Raw genomic sequence first — 25,002 nt, 5'->3', positions numbered from 1 at the left:
GGGTGTCATTCAGTCCCCTCTAAATGTGTTTCCATTTTCTCATCTCAACATGCTACATGAAGCTAATATACCACTAGGATCATCACTTTGATAAAGCTGAAGAAACTGTCGAACCATCTGATGAGAATTTGAGGCTTAGGATGTGAGTCCGTTTAGTCTGAATTGCTGGTGAGATGGTTAACAGATTTAGAAAGCCCTGCTCTTACTTAGTTCAGTGCTGCACGATTTCAGTAGCTTAGTGACAAATAGATGCTTCACAAAGATGTTTGACAGTGTCTTCTTTTCAAAAAGTCTTTCATAAGTTCCAGTAGACAACTCACTAACATACACATTAGGACAATATTTAATATTTTCAACCATTAAAGCTTCTCCTTGAGATAAAAAAGGAGGAGTGTATGCACGGTGACTCTGCCACAATCCAACGTCCACCAACACAAATTGGGAGTGTTTCGCTGTCCTCCTTTCCTTGGATAGAAAACATCTGTTCATTGTTAGAGTCAGTCACAAGTGCAGCTCCCTGGTATCTGTTCTACAGAAACTCACGCCATTTACAAGAACTGCTCCTGCAGGGAGATGAAATGCAACCTGATCAGGAGGCGAATCGGAAACAGAGAGGCTCTCGCTGGGCTAATCTCCACAGCTGTCCTGGTGATGTCACACAGCGCTTAACCAGGTGTCAGTATCTTGACTTCAGACAAGGCGCTCTAAATGCTGACCTTTGACCTGGAGGGAGAACTGTCGGTTTTCAGCTGGTGTGTGGCTTAAAAAGCTCTGCTAGAGCTGGATGATTATGATTCATCGTTTTAATCAGCAGCAATTGTGAGTTACTGATAAGTATATTTTTAATTAATCCTGCACTACATCAATAAAATGTCACATCTGGTGAACTTCCTGTGATTTTATTTGCTTTTTGCCCTTTTGGACTTTCAAGATGCCACAGCTGACCAAAACCAGGCTGAACCACTCAACAGCAAGACATGATCAAGGCTCAGCACTGACAGTAATAACTAATGACAGGGAACAAACAGAAGCTTGATAAATTATCAAATTAGTCGAACTTAATTTCAGTGTATTGTACCATAAATAGATTTTACTGAGAAAAAAGGGCACAAATAGTCCCGATGCTTCCAATGATGATCTATAACGAGGCTCCTTGATGACTTCCTGATGCGCTATGACTTGCAACATTCATAACTGCTAATATTAGGTAATATATTTGGTAATGAGCCAAATTAGCATTACTGTAGCATAGCTCTGTGGTTTATGACTGATATAATTGACCAAGTTCTTACTAGCCTGAAGCGCTGACGCCGTTTTCAAACGTCTATCATGAAAAAGATACATATACAATCATATTAAGTGTACTTACTTACTTTGTGCACAATAGAAACATTTGTTTTGCAAATGAACTTCGGTGTGCTTTACATGTCTTTTGGACCATTACTGTCAACAGGTATGAAAGCAGTCTCTCTCAATATAATATACTAGCATATATCCATGGTACAGTACTGTTTTTACTCTGTTTGTTAATGGTTGAAAAGCTTCATAATCTGTTATCATAATATGTGAGACATAATTCAAGTTTTGTGGATATAAACGGGTCATTTTAGTCTTTTTTCAGGTGGTTGCTAGGTAACATAATGATGTCATCATGTCTGATATAAATAAGAGCCTTCAGGGGCCTGAGATGTCCTTGTGTGCCAATTTTGGTTGCTCAACTTTTGATTGTGTAAGAGTTTGGATGGAAACAGAAAGAGATTTCATGCATTATCATGTAAGATGATTTAATTGGCTCTACTTGGTCTTAGAGTCTATTCCACTATTAAATGTTGTCAGTGGTTCAGTTTTTTGGGATTATTACCCCCAATTATTTCCAATATTTGGATTCAATTATTTCACTGTGTCTTCCTGCAGGCTCTCTGTGAGTGAAAGTCCTTCAAAAAATATCTTAAAAATCAGCCCACCTCTTGGACGAACAGACTCTGGGCCTCCCTCTCTGCATTTTCAGGCACTGTGGGGTACAGGGTTCTCCCTTGCCTCCTCAAAGTTGAAATCTGCGAAAACAAAGCAAATGTTGAAATCGTCAGAAGAAATGTAACTGTGGGATTACAGCAGACCACAAAGGATGACCAAAACTGAAACTGAAAAAAAGTGTGCTTTCACTTGAAATGGTCTTGTGAAATGACCACAGGTTATCTGGGGTTCAAAGCGTGCAAGTAAGTCAGAGACACAGTGGGATGCCTGCCCACGTCATCTGACTTTTAGGCCTACTGATGGATGTGTTTAAGCCTTTCGCTAATGACTAACAGGTTGACTCTGCAGACAGGCAACACAGTAGCAAAAATAATCAAGACCCTGTAGTGTAATTAAAGTAAAAAGCCTTTTAATTTTATTTAAGCAAGACCAACACAGCCGCTTTTATCGATCACTAAGGATGCAAATTCTAGTGCTCGACAAACATCAGCATGCCAAAACGCTCAAAACGACAGCGCCAACAGGTTGATTAATGTGACTTTCATGTCACTAGATCCTTGGCAGAGATGTAAAAATTATTTTAATAACCTGTGGAGATGTAATAAAGTAGTCAATCGACTATTGTGCGTAACAACTATGTAACTTTACATTAATTCACACTGATTAGAAAAAGCATTCTTTTTGTTTTTGCTCTTGCAAAGCATCGGTGGAGTTAATCCACAAAAGCTCATTCTGAGCCAGGAAAAAAACCTGCTTTAGAGCAAGCAGTGTTGGATATGACTGAGGTTTCCAAAAATGAGTTTCCCAGTTGTTATAAGAATCTGAAGCTGGAGTCCTGGGTATACAGTATTCACATTGGTTTACTGTATGATTTCTGTTCATCTGGACGTAGCGTCATCCGCTACGTCCAGATGAACAGAATCAACTTCTGGAGATTTACTTTCCTGGATGATTGAGAATGCGTCAAGATACTGTATGCTTTCTTTTTAGTAGCTTTATGGCCTTCAAAGAATATGCACCTCAAAGATCTGAAATCAGATTCACCTGATTTCATTAAAATGAAGCTACACAATGTGATAATAAGTCAAATGTGGTGTTTCGCAGTTACGGGATAAAAGAAGTTGTTTCACAAAAGCTTGTTTTTCTAGATATCTGGAATGACCCCAAGACAAATACTAAAACTGCTGTCTTTGCCTCCCCTGTTGCCCTCTATAAACTTGCATGTGGTGTTAGATCCAGTCCTGACTGTGTTAATGTCAATAAATTCCCCAGCTCTTAATTGTGAACCTTAAGTCTCCCTTTTCCTGTCTGCTACCCATGTTTCCTGCAGGGGAGATAATGATCTTTGCACTGAAAGCAGCAGAAATAAACAGGCATGGACGCCAGAGGCAACCAGGAAGTGGGCAAAAAGAAGCATTTAATTGGACTACAAGTTGCCACAGAGAATTATCAGATCCTCTGGTTTAAAATTCCCCAAATTGTTATGGGAGATGGACAAGTTCAATAAGACCCCATCAATATTTTATCTAAACTATCAATCTTCTTTATCCAAGCTGAGCTGGAGACAAGAACTTGACCACTTCCCAACAGCTCCGACAGACTGAAAAACAAGCAAAGCAGTGCTTTGAGCTTGTGCAAATATGTGCTTGCCTTCATGTACGCCAGGTAAAATATTTACTTAGCAAGCTGATGAACTGTACTTAACTAACACTCACTAGTAGTAAATACTAAATTATGCCAATGCTGACAGTTATGTCATTAGTTATGCAAATATTTGGTATAGACTGCGTATAATGATTGATGGACAGCAAGTCTGAAAAGTGACACCAGGGCCCTGTTTCAGGAAGCCGGTTTAGTGGAAAAACTGAGTAAGTATACCCTGAGTTAACGAAAACTCTGGGTTTTCGGTTTCACAAAGCGAGTTCAGCTGCAGCCTGAGTGAGTCACTATGACGACACACTCCGTGAAGCTAACCTGCTCCCTAACAGGTTTACTACAACTAACCCTGACTGTCTCCGCCCCTTTGTCGGAAACCTGACTGTAGGAAGTGTCAGACATGGCGTGCCCCTTCCTTGAAGAGCCAGTAGATCGTGAAGCCCAAATTCTCCGCAGAGCTCTCCGCCGGGAGAGAGTGATCAGAGCGCGTTTGGACATTTTATCATTTCCTGATGATTTTCTGTGTGAACGTTACCGTTTCTCAGCACAATCTATAATTTATTTGAATAACATCCTCAGGCCATATATTACGCATGTGACACATCGCGGACATCCTCTCAGTTCTGTACATATTATTTGTATTGCACTTCGGTTTTTTGCAAACGGGAGCTTTCTGTATAATATTGGTGACGCTGAGCACGTTTCCAAGGCTACCGTCTGTCGGGCAGTCAGGAATGTTACAGTTGCACTGAAACGTCTCCTGCACTCGTTTGTGGTGTTCCCCGGTCACAGACCCACAAGATTTATCAAAGAGGGATTCCACAAAATTGCAGGTATCAGGATGACCAAAACTTAATGTATGATGTGGTGATACTTGGACTACTACTTAAATTGCACATTTATTTTCACGGTTCCCAGGCGTGATTGGCTGTACAGATGGCACTCACATTCCAATCATTGCTCCTTCAGTAAATGAAGGAGACTATGTGAACAGGAAGTCTTTCCACAGCATTAATGTACAGGTACATAGTTCCCTGTAGCATTTCAAACTAACAAATTATTTCATTATAGTAATGGATGCTAATTTGTGTTCTCTGCACTGTGAAGATCATATATGATGCTGCCAACATTATCACAAATGTGGAAGCCAAGTGGCCAGGCTCTGTCCATGACTCACAAATATTCCGTGAATGTACACTGAGCACAAAATTTGGACATGGTGAGTTGAGAATACTTTAAAATATATAAAGACCAATTGCTTCAGGGACATTTGAACTGAAGTGTACCCTTCTGTCTTAGGAGAGTTCACTGGCTACTTGCTTGGTGATAGGGGGTATCCATGTTTACCCTATTTGCTTACCCCTTACCCTGACCCTGAACCGGGCCCACAGCAGCGATATAATCTGGCTAATTGCAGGACAAGAGCCAGAATTGAAATGACTATCGGAATGCTTAAGGCCCGGTTCCAGTGCCTGCAAAGACTCAGGGTCACCCCAGAAAGGGCATGTGACATTATTGTGGCATGTGTGATTCTTCACAACATTGCCACAATTAGAGGAGAACACTGTCCTTCTGAACCAAACAGCAGTGATCCAAACCATGAACATCCTGACCCTCGCACGGACATACAAGATGGAAGAGCAGTCAGAGACACCATGTGTCACAATCATTTCTTTTGACCCATCACCTCAACATGTTGAAAGAAGAATAAACAGATTTTTTGTTCAACTGGCTTTATTGGTCGCCTGTATTTCCTGTACACAAAGTATTAAAAGATGTAAACCTCATAAAGTGTCTCTGTTGCTTCCTCCTCTGTAACAGCTGTCAATGTTTCTTCATTATTTTCCTGTAGTAAAGAAATAGACAACATTGCTGTTCTACTGTAAACTCATATAATCTGTGGAGTATTACTCACAACTGCATGTTGGTCTGGCTCAACAGGAGGCTGCACCAGATGCAGTACACCATCACCATCAACTGATAGAATATGAGGTTTATACAGGTCACTTATAACTTACAAGGGACCAAATGGCAATTAACAAACATACCAATCACCTTACACTTCATTGTCATTATGCTCTCAAAGACAACCAAGACTGAGGGAAGGCAAGATCAGTCGGAAAATAACTTCACTACAAAATAATCCATTATGGTAAAGAGTTTATCAAATGAATGAGCAGCACTGCGAAGGTGACTGTGAAGAAAGGATGTATGCACATCATGTATTATTTTGAATTTACCCCCTATGTAGGCACTTGTGTCTTGCGGGCTTATTGCCTCAGAGGATGTCCCCGCAGAGATGCCTTCGGCCACAGGGCGCCCACTGTTTTGGCTGAGGGCCAACTGCTCAGCCTCTGTGAGTGGTGGTGGTGGAGGACCCCACCTGTTTTTCGGGCCTCCGCTTTTTTTCTGTTGGCTATAACGGGTCACATTTGAGCATACAGAGTACGCAAATATGTACTTGTAATGTGCTCAGATAATTTCAATAAGTGCTTACAGAAAGAAAATTAATGTAGCCTCTAACTGCAATTGATTTACATCGGACAAACAGACCAAGCACTATGGCTCATAATACAATTACACCTCACCTGTTTGGACTATATTTTTATATTTCATTTTTACTTGCTGCCAGGAACGTTTGGGGCCTGTTGGGTTGCACCTGCGCTCACATCACATCACAAAATAAAATGTATAAAATAACAAATAAATAACATATGATAAAATAACGTGTTAAATGGGTGGAAATCCCTAGATCAATGTTTAAATTAACACTCACGCATTAACTCTGTCGGCTATGTTTTGCCATGCATGCTCACTTTCTTTCGCAGCTGTGGCTGTGTTACTTTTTTCCGCGGAATTTGCATGTTATCGGCATATGCTGCCATCAGAATTTCGGCCTCAAGCGCTGTAAGATACATTGACCGCGCCTTCTTTCCCTCCGTCTCCATGGTGACTCGCTTAATCTGTGCTCCGCTTATCAGGGCTTTATGTATCCTCGTCCGCGCGCTTCACTTGGGGTTAAAGCAACTCCGCGTTGACTGAACTAATTGTTATCAGCCTTTCTGAAACCGAATATTCCGAGTTGGACAGTTCGGGGTTACTCAACCGTGAGTGTCGTTTTTCACTCTGAGTTTTCCCAAACCGGCTTCCTGAAACAGGGCCCAGTCCAGTAAAGCCTTAAACCTGAATCTTTTCTAATGGCCAGTGGTAGCCAAACCTCCTTGTTGCTCAGTTTACTTGGATTTTATACCGGCCCATTGGAAAGAAGACCCTACCTCTCACTGGACTTTCATTCTGTTTAAAGTCCCCTTCAATACAACATGATGTTCATTAGATACATTTAGGAACAAATGCAACCTGTAGCTAAATTCCTCCACAGAAATGAGGAATTTGGCTGCAAATTCCTCCACTCAGGATACTGTTCATTCTGTGGAATGGTTGACAGAGAATATCATATCGAACACTGGTGTTACCATAACCTTAGGTACACGGCAAAGTAAAGAAACAAGAACAATGCTCTGATCTGCAGATTTCACAGTGAAGGGGGGCCTTAGACAAAGTGCATATATCAAATTGAGGAGAAAGGAAGACTCCTATTCTGCTAATCTTGGACAAATTTCTCCAGGAACCTCACACAGAGAGAGACCAACCCAACCCTCCCTCCACTTTGCCAGCAGTATCTTGATCAAAAGCAGATGGAGCTGATATAAACATCGCCTACCAGAAGAACAGCTCATGACTTTTGATGAGCCAGAGGGAATAAGATAAGGTAGAGACTTGATAGAGGTTTCCAATACCGGGAAACAGACAAAAACTGTATTTATACAAAAATAACTCAGAGATAGAGGAGGTCTTTCTGCCTCGACTCATGACCTGTAGAAGTGTCTTTACGCAGACTGAGATTTCTACATAACACTCACTGGTCATACACTGACACAACTCCCCCAAAACACTGAAAGCTGATTACAACCTTGCCTGAACAAGAGTCTGAACAGGCAGAAACAGATGTTAAGATCAGTCACTGAGCCTCCCGTGTTTTTTTTTTTTTTAACCCCCCCTCAGTCAGAATCACCTGTCAGCCCCTGACAACGTACTGTTTGTGTGTGAAGCTGGCGTGTTATGCTCATAGCAGCAGGCTAAACGTGGATATGCATGAGAAGTCAGAGTCAAGGCTGTCCTGCCGTCACCAAGCACCCAGCTGCCAGGCCTTACAAACCGTAACAACCGCTTCTCTATCCAGAGTCAATTCCAAAGTTAGAAACACCAAGCAGACCTGGTGCTTTCATTTATATTCTAATCATTAAAACTGTGGCTATACACACCAGTGACAAGGAATTATTTAAAGGTTATTTTTCCCAGATAGACCCAAGTCCCCATTAACATCCAAACAGCAACTTTGGCAGGTTTGTGGGAAGACTGATCTCACATGCGAAGATCAACCCATGTAACTTAAATCAAGTTCTGTTTGAGCATTTGAAAAAACGGATTATTTCTAAAAGTGTTCATGTATGGTTGCAATGATTCTCCAAATCCACAGGTTGGGTCATAACTAAATCTTTAGCCAATGACTTTTAACTATTTTAATAGTGATTAGTAAGAAGTTTATGACAGCATGATGACGTAACCATGACTGGATCATCACCTAAAAATAAAAATTTGTTATTCTGATGTATTTCCAGTTCACTCTTCATTTAAGCAATCATGTTAAGCAGGGCATTCATTACATCACACAAAACACTATGAAGCCATCACTAAAATACCATTAATCATCCTGTATTTGCAATCTTGCTTAAAAAAAAGAAATACATCAAAACAAAACATGCTATTCATAAAGACTCAAGTTAAAATGTATTTCACCACAAAGCTCAGTAAAGAAACCTTTAAGATCCCTGCAGTTGGCAATTACACATCATTTACAGAGAATGCATCCTTGCTTTGACAAAAAATACATTAAAAATAAAAATAATTCTGAGCATGTATTGGTGTTAAAAAGCCGTACTCATTATGCTAATGACTTGAAATGTCACAGTCATTTGGGGCATTTTGCACCAACATCTGAAGGAAGAAAGCCATTAAAGGCTGAAGGGATTTATAGATGCACTAAAAACTGACTATGGGAGGCTTATGTTTCACAGTGAAGGTGGCAAAGAGCTGGGCATCAAACATTTTGCCCTCAAATTTTGTGATTTCGCCCATGTCTTATGTAAGGACTCATGATTCGATTAAGATTTGGTGGAGCAGAGAAAATCTCCATCCAACTGTCAGGAAACTCCTAAGTGACCAGGAGTTCAGCACTCACACTTGGTACACAGTATACCTACTACATCTCTGCCCATTAGCTTTTATTTATTATGGATATTATGAATTAACATGTTGCCTAGCAACCATCTACTAGACGTTTACTGACTGAGTGTCATGAGTCGGTCCGTTTCATGCAACACGTGGACAGCAATGCAGGCGAATAGTCACGCTCACATTCACAGCCAAATGCTAACACATTTCTTCCACTAATATGTCACTAGCTTGGAAAGATTTCACTGTGATTTGAAGCACAAAGTTCACCAAAGTAAACAGTGGTTGAATGGACACTGGAATGTCTGGACAACAAACCCTGTCGAATTAACAACACTTAACCCAACTGAACGTGGATATTAAAAGGAATCCAAACAAAGAAAAGTGGACAAATCTAAAACTCTACAGTGTTCAGAGCTAGCCATCAGCAGCCTCTGTATCAGCAAAGGACAAAAGCAGTTACAAGGAAAAGTACGGGGACAAGTGAAAAAGAAAAAAAGGGATGATGTCCTCTTATCTGCTAAACAAACAAACAAACAAACAAAAAAGCAAGGTACCGGCCAATTAAACTGCAATCCTAGTATCTCGAGCTAAAATGGGCCATTTTTACCATTTATGCACTAATAACAACTTAGAAAAGTGTTGTATAATTTTCATTACATTACTACCTAATTCATATCCACATTCAATTCAATTTAAACAGCACCAAATCACAGCAACAGTTACCTCAAGGTGCTTTATATCGTAAGGTAGACCCAACAGTAATGCATACATAGAAACACCCAACAATCGTATGACCCCCAATGAGCAAGCACTTTGGCGACAGTAGGAAGGAAGAACTCTCTTTTAACAGGAAGAAACCTCCGGCCGAACCAGGCTCAGGGAGGGGCGGCCCTCTGCCCCCTTTTCCCAGTCAGTCACAAGACAACCTGGGACTGAGATACAACAACAACAACAAACTTTATTTATATAGCACATTTAAAAACCAGTGGTGTACCAAAGTGCTTAACATGCTAGAGGGTAAGATGAAGTAACAGGAAAGGATGAGGGTTATGGCAAGGTACCAAAACGTGCTAACAGGTTGAATGGCATTAAAACACACGAAGGCAAAAGAATTGCATATAAAAGCATAAAAGAAGGATAAGTGTAGAGGATAAAACAGTCAAAAAATAAATAAATAAATAAATAAAACTGAAATTGAACAAAACTGAGTTTATACCACTGATGTGTCCCTGCACAACAATCCCAGTTAGTTTATTGTGTGGCCCGTTATCTGGCAACCACCTAACAACAGACTAAAATGACATTTACAGTGAAGAAGACCCACAAAAATGCCCCAGTTTTTATACTCTTAAAGGGATTGGACAATGGATGGTATAATTCTTATATTTACTCATATAAACAAGAACTACCATATTTTTCTTTACTTTTCTCAGTGTGATTAACTATATCAGTTTGCCAACAGCATGAACAGACCCAGTAATACTGTAGCATAGGTGTGTACTGGTATCAGAAACACATGAAATGTTTCTGATACCAGCATGTATCAGAAACATGTATCAGCACGTTTGTCTTTTATTCTCACTGCATCAATTCGGTGGTATAGTGTTGATAATAAAGGACCAACTCCACTAGCATAAAATTAGAGCCAATTCCTGATGTAATGCCAAAACATTCCAAAATTTTCCAGGTGAAACTTGTACTTTGCAGTTCCCGTTACAGGAGAGGATGTTGACACAAATAGATTTCTGACTGTAACTCTTTGGATCAGAGCAATCTGAATGACCCGTACATCCTGAGGAATACACATACCATTTACAACTCCAATAAATAATAACTGTATTCTTCAACCAATGTGGGAATTCAGACAAAAGATGTTAAAGTCATTAGACAAACCCAAAAAAAGACTTCCCTTACTGGAATGGTGTTATATTAAAGGCCCAGACTCTATAAAGCTTTGACAGCAATGTGAGACAAAGTGGTAGGGTTAGATCTGAGGATATACTAACATCCTTCAAAGAAGTCTCATTTCCTGAAGTACCAGCTCTGGGCCAGATCTCCATTTTAGATTTTCCAGCTGCAGCGTGGAAAGTGTGAGGGACGCACATCCTGCACGGTGTGGCTGGAGATAACACTTACTCTGTCACAACATGGGACACAGAATGAGCCAATTAAACAGATGGCCCCTGACCCATCTCTTGCTGCAGCAGAGGAGGATATAAACAAAAGGAAAGCCTTTGTCAGTGGCTACACCCATCATCACAATGGCCGCGCCTGGGCCAAAGGAAAAACCACTTCAAACAAACACAAAAAAGAAAACACGCAAGTGGACGAGTAAATATTAATATTGTATAGATACCAGTAAATGTAACGAGCTCGTGTGTTTAGCAGCAATACACAGGAGGACAGTTTAACTCCTGTCTGCCTGACTTTGCACCAGAAGTGTATAGCAACAACGGAAACCAGAGCACTAAAGATGCACACCACCATTTGCTGTGGAACATTTTTCCATAGCTTCATAGCTGCTTCCCAGCAATTTAACCCCAGAGCCACATTTACTACAGCAAGACTCACCATCTATACTTCTGCAAACATAGATGGCGAGTCTGCTGAAAAATGTGCATGAAAAGTTTAGACACTCACCTCAAAGTCCTCAAGGGGGAACTGCAGCATGTCTCTGAGGACATCGCTAAGGATCTGCGTCTTCCTCTGCACCAGCACATTTTCATAATCGAGCGGCTCGATCACCTTTGGTTTTACCTACAAAACACATAAACACACAGTTGGGGATTAAACTACAAAACTAAAGCAAGTAACATGAAGGCACAGAAGAAGCTATCTGTGACGTTATTGGATGGATTCAGAAGAGAGATCAAGGAAACGAGTAACAATATGCAAACAATCAGGCATAATAAGATTACTGTTGGCATGCCAACCCCTCAGCATTGGAGAGTAAAAACCCATTAGCTCCTTTCAGTTTTCAGACCTTCAATACTTTCTCATCAACTAAATGAAACTTGACGACAGGCATAAATTGGTTTCAAAGGACATATCAATTTATTATTGCGTTTGTAGAGATCAGATATAGGAGCAAACTTCTGAATAAAAACTGCCCATTTTTAGCACAGAATATTTTTTAAAAAAAAGATGTGCATTCGGTGCGAGCAAAGAAAAGACTTTCAAACAAAGGCAGTTTGGTGTGTGGTTAACCTATGTGATGATGCTTACACTTACATAGTGGGGGATCTTGATGAATAAGCAACAAAATAAAAAACAAAGCTGGTAAACCATAACTAACAGGAATGCACTTTAAATAAGCATGTGCAGGAGAAGAGATCACAGTCAACAGACTTGGATTTATCCAGCCGTGTGACAGGGCACAATAGGACATGTTTTCTGTTAGATGCACAGTGACAAGTCAATCAGGGCTCCATCTGCCCAGAGAAAGTGCATCTGCTTCACGGATAAGGAGGGTCTCAATGAGCTCAACTCTTTACGATGGCACACATCATACTACACTCCATCTGGACAACATACAGGACATTGTAATTTTTGTCTACGACATAAAGCAATGAAGGCAAGCTGTCAACGCTTTTATCTGTTGGGATGGGAGGATAAATCCAACAACGAGCAAAGTGAAAAACAAGCAGTGACAGATCAGCAGACTTCAGGGCTGAGCGACAGCACTGCTCACTCATTCCTCCCACATCTGGGACTGATAATGTTAGCATGATCTCAGATGGGGGAGTCATGCATGTAGACCTGCCTGAATCTATGCTGCTATGTAGTAACCTTTGTTAGTAACAGAGTAGAGCGAGGACAGAGGGGGCAGGACCTTGTATCAGTTTCAAGGACAGGGAGGGAATAGGAGAGCAGAGATGGTGCCACCATGTCTGTCAGCTGAAGCAGGTTGTGACATACCAGACAACTTCTTCTCCACGTTTTATTTAAACACAAATATACAATTATCTGCAGTTGAACTTTAATAAACTGTGCTCCCCTTAGAACAGAAAAAAATTGATGGATGGAGAGATTTCTAGATGTAAGCCAGGAAAGAATTTATGGAAAGATAAGATAAATACGTGTATGTCTTACTTAATTCGACGCCTAAAATCTCCATATCTCCACAAACAATCTGAGATCCTCTAGAAGATGAAGTCTTAGGAATGTCAGGCAAACACACCTATACTATCATTATTAAGCAATGACCTGGGGGAAAAAAAACCCAAAACACAATGAATCAGGTTTGACTAAACCAAACACCTGCAATGGATACTCTGGAGCAGAGGGGCCATTCTACTTTATAGGCAACAAATGGCCTGATCTGATCTTACATGAGTAAAATCAATATACAATAAGCTATTTAATAGCAAAACAAACTAAAATTTCCCCTTTTTTTAAGTGAAAATGGAACATAAGCACATTCTGACAGTGTTTATATATGATGAGCAATCTTAGAAAACAAATGATGAGCAGGCAAGAGACGTAAATCCAGTTTTAACAGTGTGATCATGGTAAAAAAGAAAAAAAGAAGTATAACCTCTTTCAAGTCTGAGGTTTTACCACGTCACCATGTTAGTCTTTGTTTTTGGTTTTTGCTAAATACAGCCAAACCTTGTGACAAACTAAAGATACCCTTAGTGCTTCAACATGAAATAACAAGGTCAGTAGCAGCCAGGTGCTGCTGCTCAAATGCACTCCATTGTCAGCAAGTGAGAGCACCTCTATAAAAGCAGACGTTTGGGCAGTTTGCTGATTTGAAGCATTTCGAAGGAAAAAAATCAAGGTGTTCCAGTCAAAGTCCAGACCTCAAGCCAAATAAAATGCTGGCTGTACCTTAAGCAAGCTGTGCGAAAACAAATACCTGTAGACCACAATGTATTGAAGCAATGCTGTGGAGAAATATTTTTCAATTTCCATGTGCCACTCCTATCACAGTGATGTCATCAACACACCAGGACTGTTTGTCAGGGAAGTTCTGCCATAAGTTTGAGACTTTTGGAACGGAGGGTTTAAGCTAGTACAGAAAAAGTGAACAAGTGAGCAATCTGAGGCTGAAAGATGCCAAAAACAAACCAAATATATACTAGAAATAACCTAATGAAGCCTCTGCTGTATGGTCAAAACCAAGCTAGTAAAGATGTGGTAGTAACTACATTTAAATAAAGTATGTGCTGAAAGATTTGACCCCGTTTTAGTGATGGTGCCCCTTTTCTCACCAGTAATGGATATCTGAACCCACTCAAGTGCTGCTGATTCCCTCCAAACTCCTCTGGGTGCCTCCACATTGCTTTGTCAGTGACCCAAAGTGGTCAACCACACAGTGCACTCAGCACTGAGCGCAAAAGCTCTGTCATTCTCTCAACCCACAGTGCTGACCAGAGTCGATACATAGCTCCAAATTTACACTTATTGTCAAATTAGTCCTTTAAGAAGGTATTTGAAATCACCTGTTGAACAAATGCCTTCAAGACTAACGGTAACGTTTCACTGTCAATCAGAAAATACTGAAGCTCCAGTTATATTTCTTGGTTGTCTACACACCCAAGCAGAAACGTGCAGACTGTATATTCAACAGCTGTAAACTCAAGTCAGCAAACAGGCGAGCCAACCCTGTAAGAACAGAAAGCAGACGCCCATGAAGCCATCCCTTCCACTCCCTCTCTACAGCAATTGGGCAGCTGTTTATCTGCATCTCCCACTCCTCCACATCACTGCACCCTCACACAGCCTGAAACAATGGTGCTGCGTAGTGCCTCTCAGTCTAGTCACTGACTGTTTGGTTGACTCTGCAGAGGGCCTGACCACTGGACACCTTCGTTAAAGGGCAGGAAATGATCACTGTCGCGGTCGCTGACTTTTGCGCCAAATAAAACATTTTACGAGCCAAAGCAATCTTTGAGAATAAAGTCGAGGGACCTGCGATGTATTCGCCCAGGTAGTAAAGTGCTAATAAAGTTCAACCTTCCCCCGTGCTGGTGCTAACACTGCAAATTTGAAATGTGAGCTGGCAGCACTGTTTCTATGAAAGGAGGCGAGAGAGTGAACCAGCACAAACGCTCACATGACACCTGCTTTTGGCACTTTATGGCTGAGCTTAACCTTTACACGACTTACTTTCTCAAGGATCAGAGCAAATTTGACACGTCAGTACTGATTTTCTTTTTTCTTTTTAAATGTAAACCAAAAAGTCTCACATCTCTATGTGAATTACTTGAATGACTTACCACCACCTGTGGCACTGGATCTACCTCAGGCTCAGCTGCAACCAACCTCTTGTACTGCTGTGGACTCTCAATGACCAGCTCCTTTTTTGGAGTTTTACTAGCCCTTCCTTGCATTGTCAACACTTGTGGTAAGATATTTCCAAGACAGATCCCAAAGAGAAGTTGCAAGCCAGCATATCAGGTAGAGAAAAATCTTTGCACTGGAAAAAGTTTGTATATCTCCCTTTTCAGTCCCTAGCTCACTCCAAGCTACGGCTGCTCTGACTGAAAGCAGTGGACTCACACCCAGGCTGAAGAGATGGCCCCTCCTACACTCAGCTGTGCAGCCTGGGGGAGTTAAACACCCTCTCACCCACACACACATACAATGAAGCTATATGACCCCACACTATCCACCTGCACAGCAACAAAGGGTTAAGAAAAGAAAAGATACACATTCCTCAAGAATTACAGTGTGGTCAGGCACAATCCACGCCTTATGTGGGACAGCTGAAATAAGAGCTGGGTTCAAATTCATCAAAAGCCCAGAGTGAGTGACACAACAATGAGGCACTTTAGTGGCACATTAATAATAAGCCTGATCAAGTTTTCTTTTCAAAGGTTAAAGATGAGTTTCCAGGCTGAACCCAAACCCTAAAGATTGTAGCAGGACTCCAGAAGCAACATTTACAAATCTTTGCCACCTTTTTGAAGACGTAAGACTGAGCAGGACATGAATCAGCTGTATCAGCCAATATGACAGAGTTATTAGTCACTTAAATGTTCTTTTTTTTTTTTTTTTTTTTTGCCCTCCTGCTTCCAGTACATGACTACAGCCGAGACAGTAGCTGTAATCACAGATGACAGATTAGGTCCAGCTTCTGTCTCCCTGCTTGTTGATGCAACTGCTTAAGGGGGATTCCAGCATGAAGCAGCCCCTCTCAACCCACCCAGGAGTGGGCTCCACCTACAGATTCCTCTGGTGGGCCACCGCAGGAGTGGATGTTATGGTTTCACGCCTGCGCCTCAGTTTAAAGAGAAAGAGAGAGAGCAGCTGCTTCCTTCAAAGGGTTACATGGGACACACTTGTGTAGGTAATTCGATCTAAATCAATAACAGGATATTAAACAGGCAAGTTTATTGCTATAACTTATCCTTATGAAATTAAAGCTGATTGCACCCTGCCCATTTAAGGCATAGTGCATTCAGCTTTCCACAGGTAGCTGAAATGATGGCTGGTGAAAATGGGTGAAGAGGTGTTAATATTTTTTTCATATTAACACAAACTGAGAGAATTTATTAAGAACGAATAAATAAAAATCAATCAATTAAATATTTTAAGCAAAAATAGTGGTATAAGCCTAAACACTGCTGAAATGCCATTTTTCTATTGCCTAAAAAAGGCCTTATTTATTTACAGTGAATATCTTAAAGTTCTGAACTTTAGGAAGACAAAAGGCATGGAGATGTTATGGGGATTTCCTTCAGGGCTTTCTAACTACACTTGGGCAATTCTTGCTTGTCACGTGTCCGAGAATAGTATGGTGCAGTATAAGTATATAACTGCTGGGTAAAAGTTTCCCTTTACTTTGACCTCTTACTTTAACCATTACCTAAAGAACCCGAGGGTAGCTCTCTGGTAATACTGAAAGAAAGAAAAAAGACACCAGATGACTGGTGTCTTTGTGCTGCATATTGATTGAATGTTTGGCCAGAATAATGAGAGTTGACAGAGAAGCTCTTTATGCAGGACCTGATATGAGCTTCACTTTAACATATATCCCGATTCCTATACAAAGTAAATATTGTGCATATAGGTGGAAGGTACTTTCCAGAAAACTTGCATTAGGAACTTCCCCATTGAGCTGCATGTTTAACTGAGTCTTTACCAAAAGCAGAGAATCAGTTGAGATGCTCTCTAGAGTTGATCCTGACCAATATATTGACCCTCACTGATATAGTCAGCCAATATTATCTAGATTTCTAATAGCTAATAGTTAATTTAAAAAAAAAGGTAAAGAAGAGGTGGGAGAAACACCAGTCAAACATGTTGAATGAGTGTTGATGTCCTGTTGCTCAGCAACAGGTGCACGGAACGCCGCAAACAAATGATATTGAAATGCATTTATGTTTCATGTGTTTGAAAGAAAACGAAAAGTATTGGAGAATATATTGGACTTTTTTAATTACCAAATATTGGTATTGATTTTGGTATCGATGCAAGCTCTGCTCTGCAGTATAATTGACCCCTCTCAGTCTTCCAACTGCAGTCCTGGAGCCAGTAAAAGTCTTTACTGTATCACATTCTTCAATTTATACTGTGTCCATCTACAGCTTTACTCATTTACAGTTTAGTACATGAGTAAATCGAGTAAACTCAAATATTAGCACACATTTGTATGACTATACGTCCCGCTCCACTAAAAACACACACGGATAAAGAAAAGAAGAGTAATGCAGTAGATGCTCGACTTTTTGAATCCTCCTAGATATCTCAGCAATCTAACTTATTGAGGACATGCTGGCGTGGCACAGCACTCACATTTTTTGGCTTGGTGCTTAAATCAAATTCCGTGGAAACGATTACAAACATATTTCTTTGGGGCAAGCTGGCACTGGGTCTAAGCAGGAAGGCCCGCTGAGGCCTTTTTAGTAGCAGAACAAACACTGAAGTTGCCAGAAGAACACTCAAAGGATATTTTGGGAAGTGTATTCTGATCAAATACAATTTCATACGCCCTCCTGTGAGTGCGAATAAACTGACGGCATAAATGTACAAAAAGAAGACTGTTTGTTGACGACTCACACTTTGTTGCTGTACCTGTGGACCTGAAATGAATGCTCAGGAATAAAAAAAATCTAACTAAAAAAAAAAAATGTAAACAAATCGGAGCTGTGAGCCGTGTTGGAAACAGTCAGGGAAAATGTCCTCTTATTCTCTATCAGGGTTTTCTCTTGTTTTCTGGAAACGCTTAGAAATTTCGTTTGGTTTCGCTTTGCGTCATTATCAAACCATTTCATGACAGAACTGGGAGGCAAGACAGACAAAATGAATTTGAAGTCCAATATGGCACTTAATCTTGACCTAAATGATGTAATCCACTTATGTATCATTACACATCGAATAAATTATATTTTATTACAATGTTTTTGCATGATATGATTCACAATGGAAGTTGTAAAATTGTATATTCAAGGATCTGGACAATCATCAGATGTCCATCCTGGGCTTCAATTTTTCTCTTTGTCTGGTAATAAAAGAAACAAAAGGGAGGAAATGACTAATATTAGAATAGGTTAAAATATTAAGCAATTACCCACATATATCAAGCTGTGATCCCCACCCTGGACGTGACTATGACTGGACTTCTCGGTTGCGTAACAAAGGTTTGATGCAAGCAGCGTCTGAGCTAAAGCAAAACAGGGCGTAACCTGGAATGTATTGTAGCAAAAACACAGCGCTCCACTACAGCGGCAGCTCAAGCACCCACCCCTCTCTGCTCTGTTTTCGGTCACTTCTCCACACGGTCCTGTACTGTTGACTAAACCAGAGGTAATAAAGATGCTGTACTGTGTATGCAGTCTCTGTTAATAACATCACAGCAGTAGGATGTGGGAAACAATGGTATTGAAAATAACAGGATGCAATCATGAGGCAAAGAGTCTGCAGCAGAGCTAGAAAATAAAAAAGTCTCACTTTACATTACAGGAATGCACTCGGGAATAATGCAGCTATTAGAGACAGAGAGCAAAATTGCTTTATTGATGAACGAGCCTTAAATGTAACTAACAGTATTGAATACGAATAAAGCTGCTTTTACATCTCTGGGAAAATCAAACTACTGTTGCCAGAATGCCTTTAAAGCACATGAGCCTGAGTGCTGCAGACAATGTATCCCATGTATCAGTCACCAAGTGAGCAACATAAACACTGAACACATGCACTGGTGGTGCGAGGAATGATGCAAGTAAGGCTGACATGTCTCGAAAGTAGGAAGCAATCACTAAGAAAAGCAGATGTGGTGTTGTTGTTTTCCTGTACATGCATCAAACACCAAAACTACAAAGAGACTGATCGTAGCGTTTGCCCAGTGTGGTCAGGAGGGGTGTGACGGGTGAACATAATGTGTGGGTAAATATCAAAGAGAAGTCAAGGGATTGAATCTATTTAACTGACTTAATCTGAACAACTTCTGGATGATGTCATGCAGGCTCTGTTTGGTATTTTAACTCCTTAACACAAGGAATGTATAAACATGTACCCATTTGGCAAAGGTCATTGGAAACAGACCATCACAGATCTTATGTTGGGAGTGGGAGTCCCAAAACAGATGTGGACAAAAGGTACTATCATCTTTCACCAGTTTTTCTTTTTCCATCACTTCAAGTGCTTCTGTTACTGAGTGAGTCAACCACGTGACAGCAAGGCTTTCTCAAAAACAACAAGACAAAAAAAATTACCATTGCGCAGGAGCCCACACATGATCTCATATCTGCGACTTTTCTTTGAAGGAGAACGATACGAGAGCTTTCACGAGGAAGGAAAAGGCTGAGCTGTTGTAATCAGCGAGTGAATCAACAAAGCGGTAAACGGGCAATGTCTCCAGACATTAAGCGGCTCACGGACAGCTTCCCATAGTCAGCTTCGTCTAGGATTGTCTGCAACTAGCTGAATGCACGCTTGGCTTAACATCTATGTTTAAAATGCCCAGAAGTGATAACCTGCTGCAATCAGAAGGAATTAAAAGGGCAAACATAATGGCTTGTGTCTTTTTATAACCGGGCTTAATGGATTAAAAAGGTGCAAACAGTTCCCAAAGCAGCACACATCCTGCCCAGTTTTAGACATTTTTGTAAGAAGATAATAATAAGGCCAAGGCTCATATGAAAACTAAGAAGGGAGTAAAAGGTTACGACTGCTACGGTACACTTTTTAAAGTAATCCAAACAAAAAGCTTGCCTGGTTTGTGTTTTCTCTACAGCAAATAAAGCGATGAAATCAAAAGGAAATAAAAACTTAAGAGAAATTCAAACTGTTCTAAAGAGTTCAAAAGAATTGCAAACCTTTAAACTTTTCCTTTCGCTTCAATTGTCAAAACAAAACAGGTATGATAGCTGTCAATACCTGTCACCTGGTCATTGTGTTTTTCAGCTTCTTAGAATGTCATTCATCAAGTTGGGGGAATGATGATTTAGCTGTTTGCTAATAATAGCAGTAAGCGTAGCTTTAGTAGTGATATATTTAACATTACTGAACTGGTTGGTGTGGTTTTAAGAATTTTGCTTCTGCTAGGTAGTTTTTGTCAGTTTCAGTTCCACTCTGGACTGAATTATATCCCTCGCACATTTTAACTATCGATTATAAGCCCGTGGATGCTGACAGAGGATTAACAGCCCCTGTTTGGGTGATAAGACCATTCCGGAGCCAAGAGAAGCAAGCGTGCCCTTGACCCAATTCCCTGCCACTGTCACTCAGCTCTCTGCTGTGGATACGATGAACCAACAACACATCACACACACAGCAGTGAGTAAACGCAAACGAGAAGAAGAAGAAGACAAGCTGGTACGGAGCAGCAGAAACCCTGCCAAGCCCGCTGGTTCACAGATGAAGAGCGGTGATTGATTTCCAGCAGACACAGGGCTCACTGTCCCTCCTTACCCTCCTCACCCCCCATCCCTGCTCACAGAGGCTTTAACCCGTGAAGTGCTTAGCAAGAGGCAACAGTCGGCCCTCCTACTGCCCTACTTTTACTGGTAACTTTCATAGGTGCATGTCATGTGACACAAAACACAGTGCTTTGTACTTGTGTAGCTGCTGAATATAAATAACGGTTGTGTAAATACCATAAGGTTAAACTTAGCTTTGTTTCAATGAGTCTACCATCTGAATAATTTAATTAGTCATATATCAGGTATTCCTTCAGTATGTTAGCAGAGCCAATCAGCAAAGGACATCCTCTGACAAGATTTACAAATATTCAAATAGTGCTGAAGTGTTATTGATTAGATATTGTCAGAATATACTGATTTTCTCCCTGTTATATTACTTCTGAGGCGCTACAAACATATCTTACCACTACTTTTATGATAGCAGAGCTTTAGTAGACAGAAGCGCCACTTTAAAAGGAGTTTCAAAACTAAATTCAGCGACGTTAGCCATCGCTCTGATTGGATTAATGCTGAGATCTTAGTTTATAATGTATTTTGGCTAAAACCATGATCCAGTTCATTGAAAAACAAAAAAAGGGCATCAAACATCCTGCTTTTCAAAATAAGACTGTAATAAAATGTGCTGCTTGTTGATTATTTTTTGGCCTGTTTAATACCACAGTACTAAACAAAAAAGGTATGGGTTGGATGGTTAGATAAATCAATAAATATTAGGTTTGTTACTGTGTCCTTGAGGCATTTAACATTATAGTGATTTAAAAAAATGAATAAATAATGTAAGCTTTTTTTTTCCATATGGATTTTTGCTCAATACACAAACAGTTGTGTTGCTTTTGTTGGTAGAAAAATAAAAAGCTACTATATTGGGTTAGAGAGAGTGCACAGACACACACACACCTTAAGTATTCGTGGTGTTGGCAATACACGCGACTCTCTCCGACTCAGTGCTCGCTCAGCCTCAGACGGTCCAGTGGGCTCTGCTGCTTCCTTGCAGATGTAGCCACTACAGTTCCTCTCCAGGACAGTACGCAGCCCATCAAACACAACCGCGCTGGTGGTGCACCCCATCCCTCCAGGTCCAAACAGGCATCAGTCAGGAGAGCCTGCCAGTGACCCAGTTTCCTTCACTGTCTCCTGCTCCCCTCTGGTCCATGATATTACTCTGACATCCACATCCGCAACTTCTCACCCACACAGAGAGCATCAGAGTCCATGGGAAAAGGATCCAGGGAGAGGAATAGCTGGAGACTTTACACACAAACCTCGCGCAGAAGAGTCAAGGCTGTCCCAGTCTGTGCTTGTAGAAATACCTCAGTCAGCAGGCGAGATACAGTGAGTGAGTGAGTGAGGGAGGCAGAGCAAAGAACGAGGGATGGGGGGGATGAAGGATGCTGTGTGAGCTCTGCTGCAGCTTCAACCAATGCTGAGCTTCGGTGCAACACAGGCTCGTGCGTGCATCTGTCTCACTTATTCAGTCACTTGCTTGATCTCCTCCGAGCCACTCTGGATTTCCAAATTCTTCCCAATCCTTTTTTGCCTCCTCTTTTCAATCCCACATTTGCATACCAAAAACGAATTAACCCATTTCATTTTCCACTCCACAAAAATGGGACTCCTTTAGGGATTCAGACAAGTAATAGCAAAAATAAGTGGGTTACACTAAAGGCAGTCCTTCATATCCAGAGGGAGAGTCTGATTCCATGGTTAGGCAAGCAGCAATATGGCTCAATGCTTATTTAGTTCAGCTAAAAAAAACCCAGACCAAACAAGCGCATGAATCACATAAATGGATGCTATATAATATGCACAACAGTCTGCGAGAGATATTGCAGTAAAACCACAAAATAAACTGAAAATATGATAAGAAATCCTGCCTAACGCACACAAACACACTAAATAAACAAAAGAAAAAAAGCACTGAAATGTCCAGTGGCCTGACTCAAGGCTTCCTAAAAATCTCCATTTCCAAAACAGACCGAGGACATGGGAGGATTTAAGCCTTTTAGGCCAAGACATCAAATAGGGAGCACTTTCCTGACCAAAGATTAGCTGCACTTGATCACAAGCTGCCCGCTCTGCCAAACACACAGAAATACTGGGAATGGAACCCCACAATTTGATCATACACAGGCTTTTTCAAAATGTCAGGGAATGATTCATCTGCTAGAACGGCCTTTGATTAAAATGTCTCTGGACTGCGATCGGGAAGACTGAAGATGAAAGCAGGAAAGGAAATATTTTTTTCTAGGTCACTTTCAAAATATTGTTGCTTCTACATTTGCAAATCTTTAGTTTTATGTAGTCCTTGTGCTACCTTTGGGCCATTTTATACATGTGGGACAAAATCTCATTAAAAGCCTACACAATTATCCCATCTGCCTCCTGTGTTTGCTCGTGTTTTACATCCTGATTATAAGGAATTGGGAGGGGAGGAGACGAGGAAGCACCGCAGTATTTGTCTTGGTTTATTTATCCTGTCTGTTCACTTCCTGCTGCTCTAAGTCGCACTCAAAGACCCCTTAAGACCTTAAAGTCAACTGTCAAAGTGGCGTGCACATCCTAAAGCTACACAAACACTGCGAGTCCCCCTGGCACCAGCTACGCTTAGTATGATTATGCTTAATGCTTCTCTCAACAGTAAAACATGGTGGCATTGATTTTTTTTATTAAAACTGTTAAGCAATGAACTTTCATCTGTTCTTTAGTTCACTTTAACACAAATGATCGCACACGTACACGTCTGGAGAGAGGGATGCATTCCCTTACATCACGATGGTGCACTAAGCCACGAATGCTCGCACGCATTTCTGCTTGCTGCTGTGTTAATATTTCAGTGGTGCTTGACACACTGAACTACATTCGAGTGCAGGATGAGACGAGCTGCAGGGGAAAACAGCTGAGCCCCCAGATGAGGGGATTCAGCAAGAGAAGGAAAAAGAGAGGGAAGACGAGGGAGAAAATAAACTGAGGGGAGGGAGGGGACGAGAGTATGATTATGCCCATTGATCTGTTGGGAAATACGTTTCCTCTTTTGGTTTATCCCTTTTCTCACATGTCTGATCCTGTCTCCATCCCCCCGTCACTGCAGCGAAGGGATTTTAGGCTTAGTTTATGGAATAACAAGAAGCAATCTGCTGTAAAACTACTAAAACTGCAAAGTCATAAATCTCCTCTTTGAGGCCGTGTCTGTTTATTTTTGTCGACTTTTGTTGCGACTCAAGGATGTTTACTACCATCTGTCAGTCATCACTGAACTGTTATTACTGAGCACCAACAGTAAGATGTCGCTCAAGCAAGAAGCGGTCATTGGTTTAAGTGTGACAGCTGGTCATTGTAAATATTTTGTCCCCGTGCATGTAGGAGCACGTCTGCAACGACATTGTGTTGAGGCGCTAAAAATTTTGGCGCGAAGGTACTACAGCATGCAGGATTTCTTAAAATGATGAAAAAGAATGAATCTAGTGCATCACGCGGCACATTTTAAGGAATGAACACCTGTGGCACTCACCCCCATTCCCGCCAAATGCCTGGAGAGACTGGTCATTAAACACATCAGAGCTGCTTTTCCACCATCCCTGGACTCGCACCAGTTTGCATACAGGGAGAACCGGTCAACCGAGGATGCGATCGCCACAGTGCTGCACACATTACTGAAGCACTTGGAACACAGGAACACCTATGCACGGCTCCTCTTTGTAGACTACAGCTCGGCTTTTAATACCATCCGGCCATACAAACTCCGTCCCAAACTCCACCAACTGGGACTTAACTCCTCTCTGTGCAACTGGATTGTGGACTTCCTCACTAACCGTAGACAGAGTGTCAGAGTGGGTAAGAACACCTCTTCCACCCTTGTGGTCAACACCGGTGCCCCTCAGGGGTGTGTTCTGAGCCCTCTGCTATACACTCTCTTCACCCATGACTGTATTTCCTCCTGCGCGTCCAATCTCATTGTTAAGTTTGCAGATGACACTACAGTGCTCGGACTTATATCCAACAATGATGAGACAAACTATAGGACAGAGGTGCAACAACTAGAGTCATGGTGCCACGACAATAACTTGGTCTTAAAAACCAAAAAGACCAAGGAGATCATTGTAGATTTCCGGAAGAGGGGTCATAACAACCATCTGCCTCTCTTCATTGGCAGTGAGGCGGTGGAGAGGGTGAGCAGTTTTAAATTCTTGGGGGTAACTGTGACCGA

At 41.2% G+C, this 25,002-nt stretch overlaps 1 protein-coding gene and 1 long non-coding RNA gene across 10 annotated transcripts in view; one reads left to right on the top strand and one right to left on the bottom strand.

Annotated features, from left to right (window-relative positions):
- Positions 1-25,002, bottom strand: part of zmp:0000001200 (dedicator of cytokinesis protein 9) — a 79,914-nt gene that overhangs the window by 32,251 nt on the left and 22,661 nt on the right. For 3 of the 8 annotated variants that reach the window (XM_080290641.1, XM_080290639.1, XM_026144455.2), the window contains exons 2-3: positions 11,566-11,682; positions 1,965-2,054 (exon numbers count right to left, since the gene is read on the bottom strand). In XM_080290641.1, coding sequence (XP_080146767.1) covers positions 1,965-2,054; positions 11,566-11,682 — 207 coding nt within the window. Of the gene's footprint in view, positions 1-1,964; positions 2,055-11,565; positions 11,683-21,695; positions 21,960-25,002 lie in introns of those variants that run through there. The other 5 variants (XM_080290640.1, XM_080290637.1, XM_080290638.1 and 2 more) reach the window with 5 other exon arrangements.
- Positions 3,807-5,421, top strand: LOC145421076 (uncharacterized). Of its 2 annotated transcripts, XR_013902369.1 has the most exons (3): positions 4,515-4,652; positions 4,738-4,849; positions 4,930-5,421. It is a non-coding gene; the product is annotated as an uncharacterized LOC145421076 (long non-coding RNA). The 2 variants fall into 2 exon arrangements; XR_013902368.1 differs by having other exon boundaries at positions 3,807-4,652; positions 4,738-5,421.

Source organism: Astatotilapia calliptera, chromosome 16 (assembly GCF_964374335.1).
Source record: "Astatotilapia calliptera chromosome 16, fAstCal68.1, whole genome shotgun sequence".
In the NCBI taxonomy this organism is placed as follows: domain Eukaryota; kingdom Metazoa; phylum Chordata; class Actinopteri; order Cichliformes; family Cichlidae; genus Astatotilapia; species Astatotilapia calliptera.
Note: the sequence above shows the minus strand (reverse complement) of the source record. Positions and strands in the feature narration are given on the sequence as shown.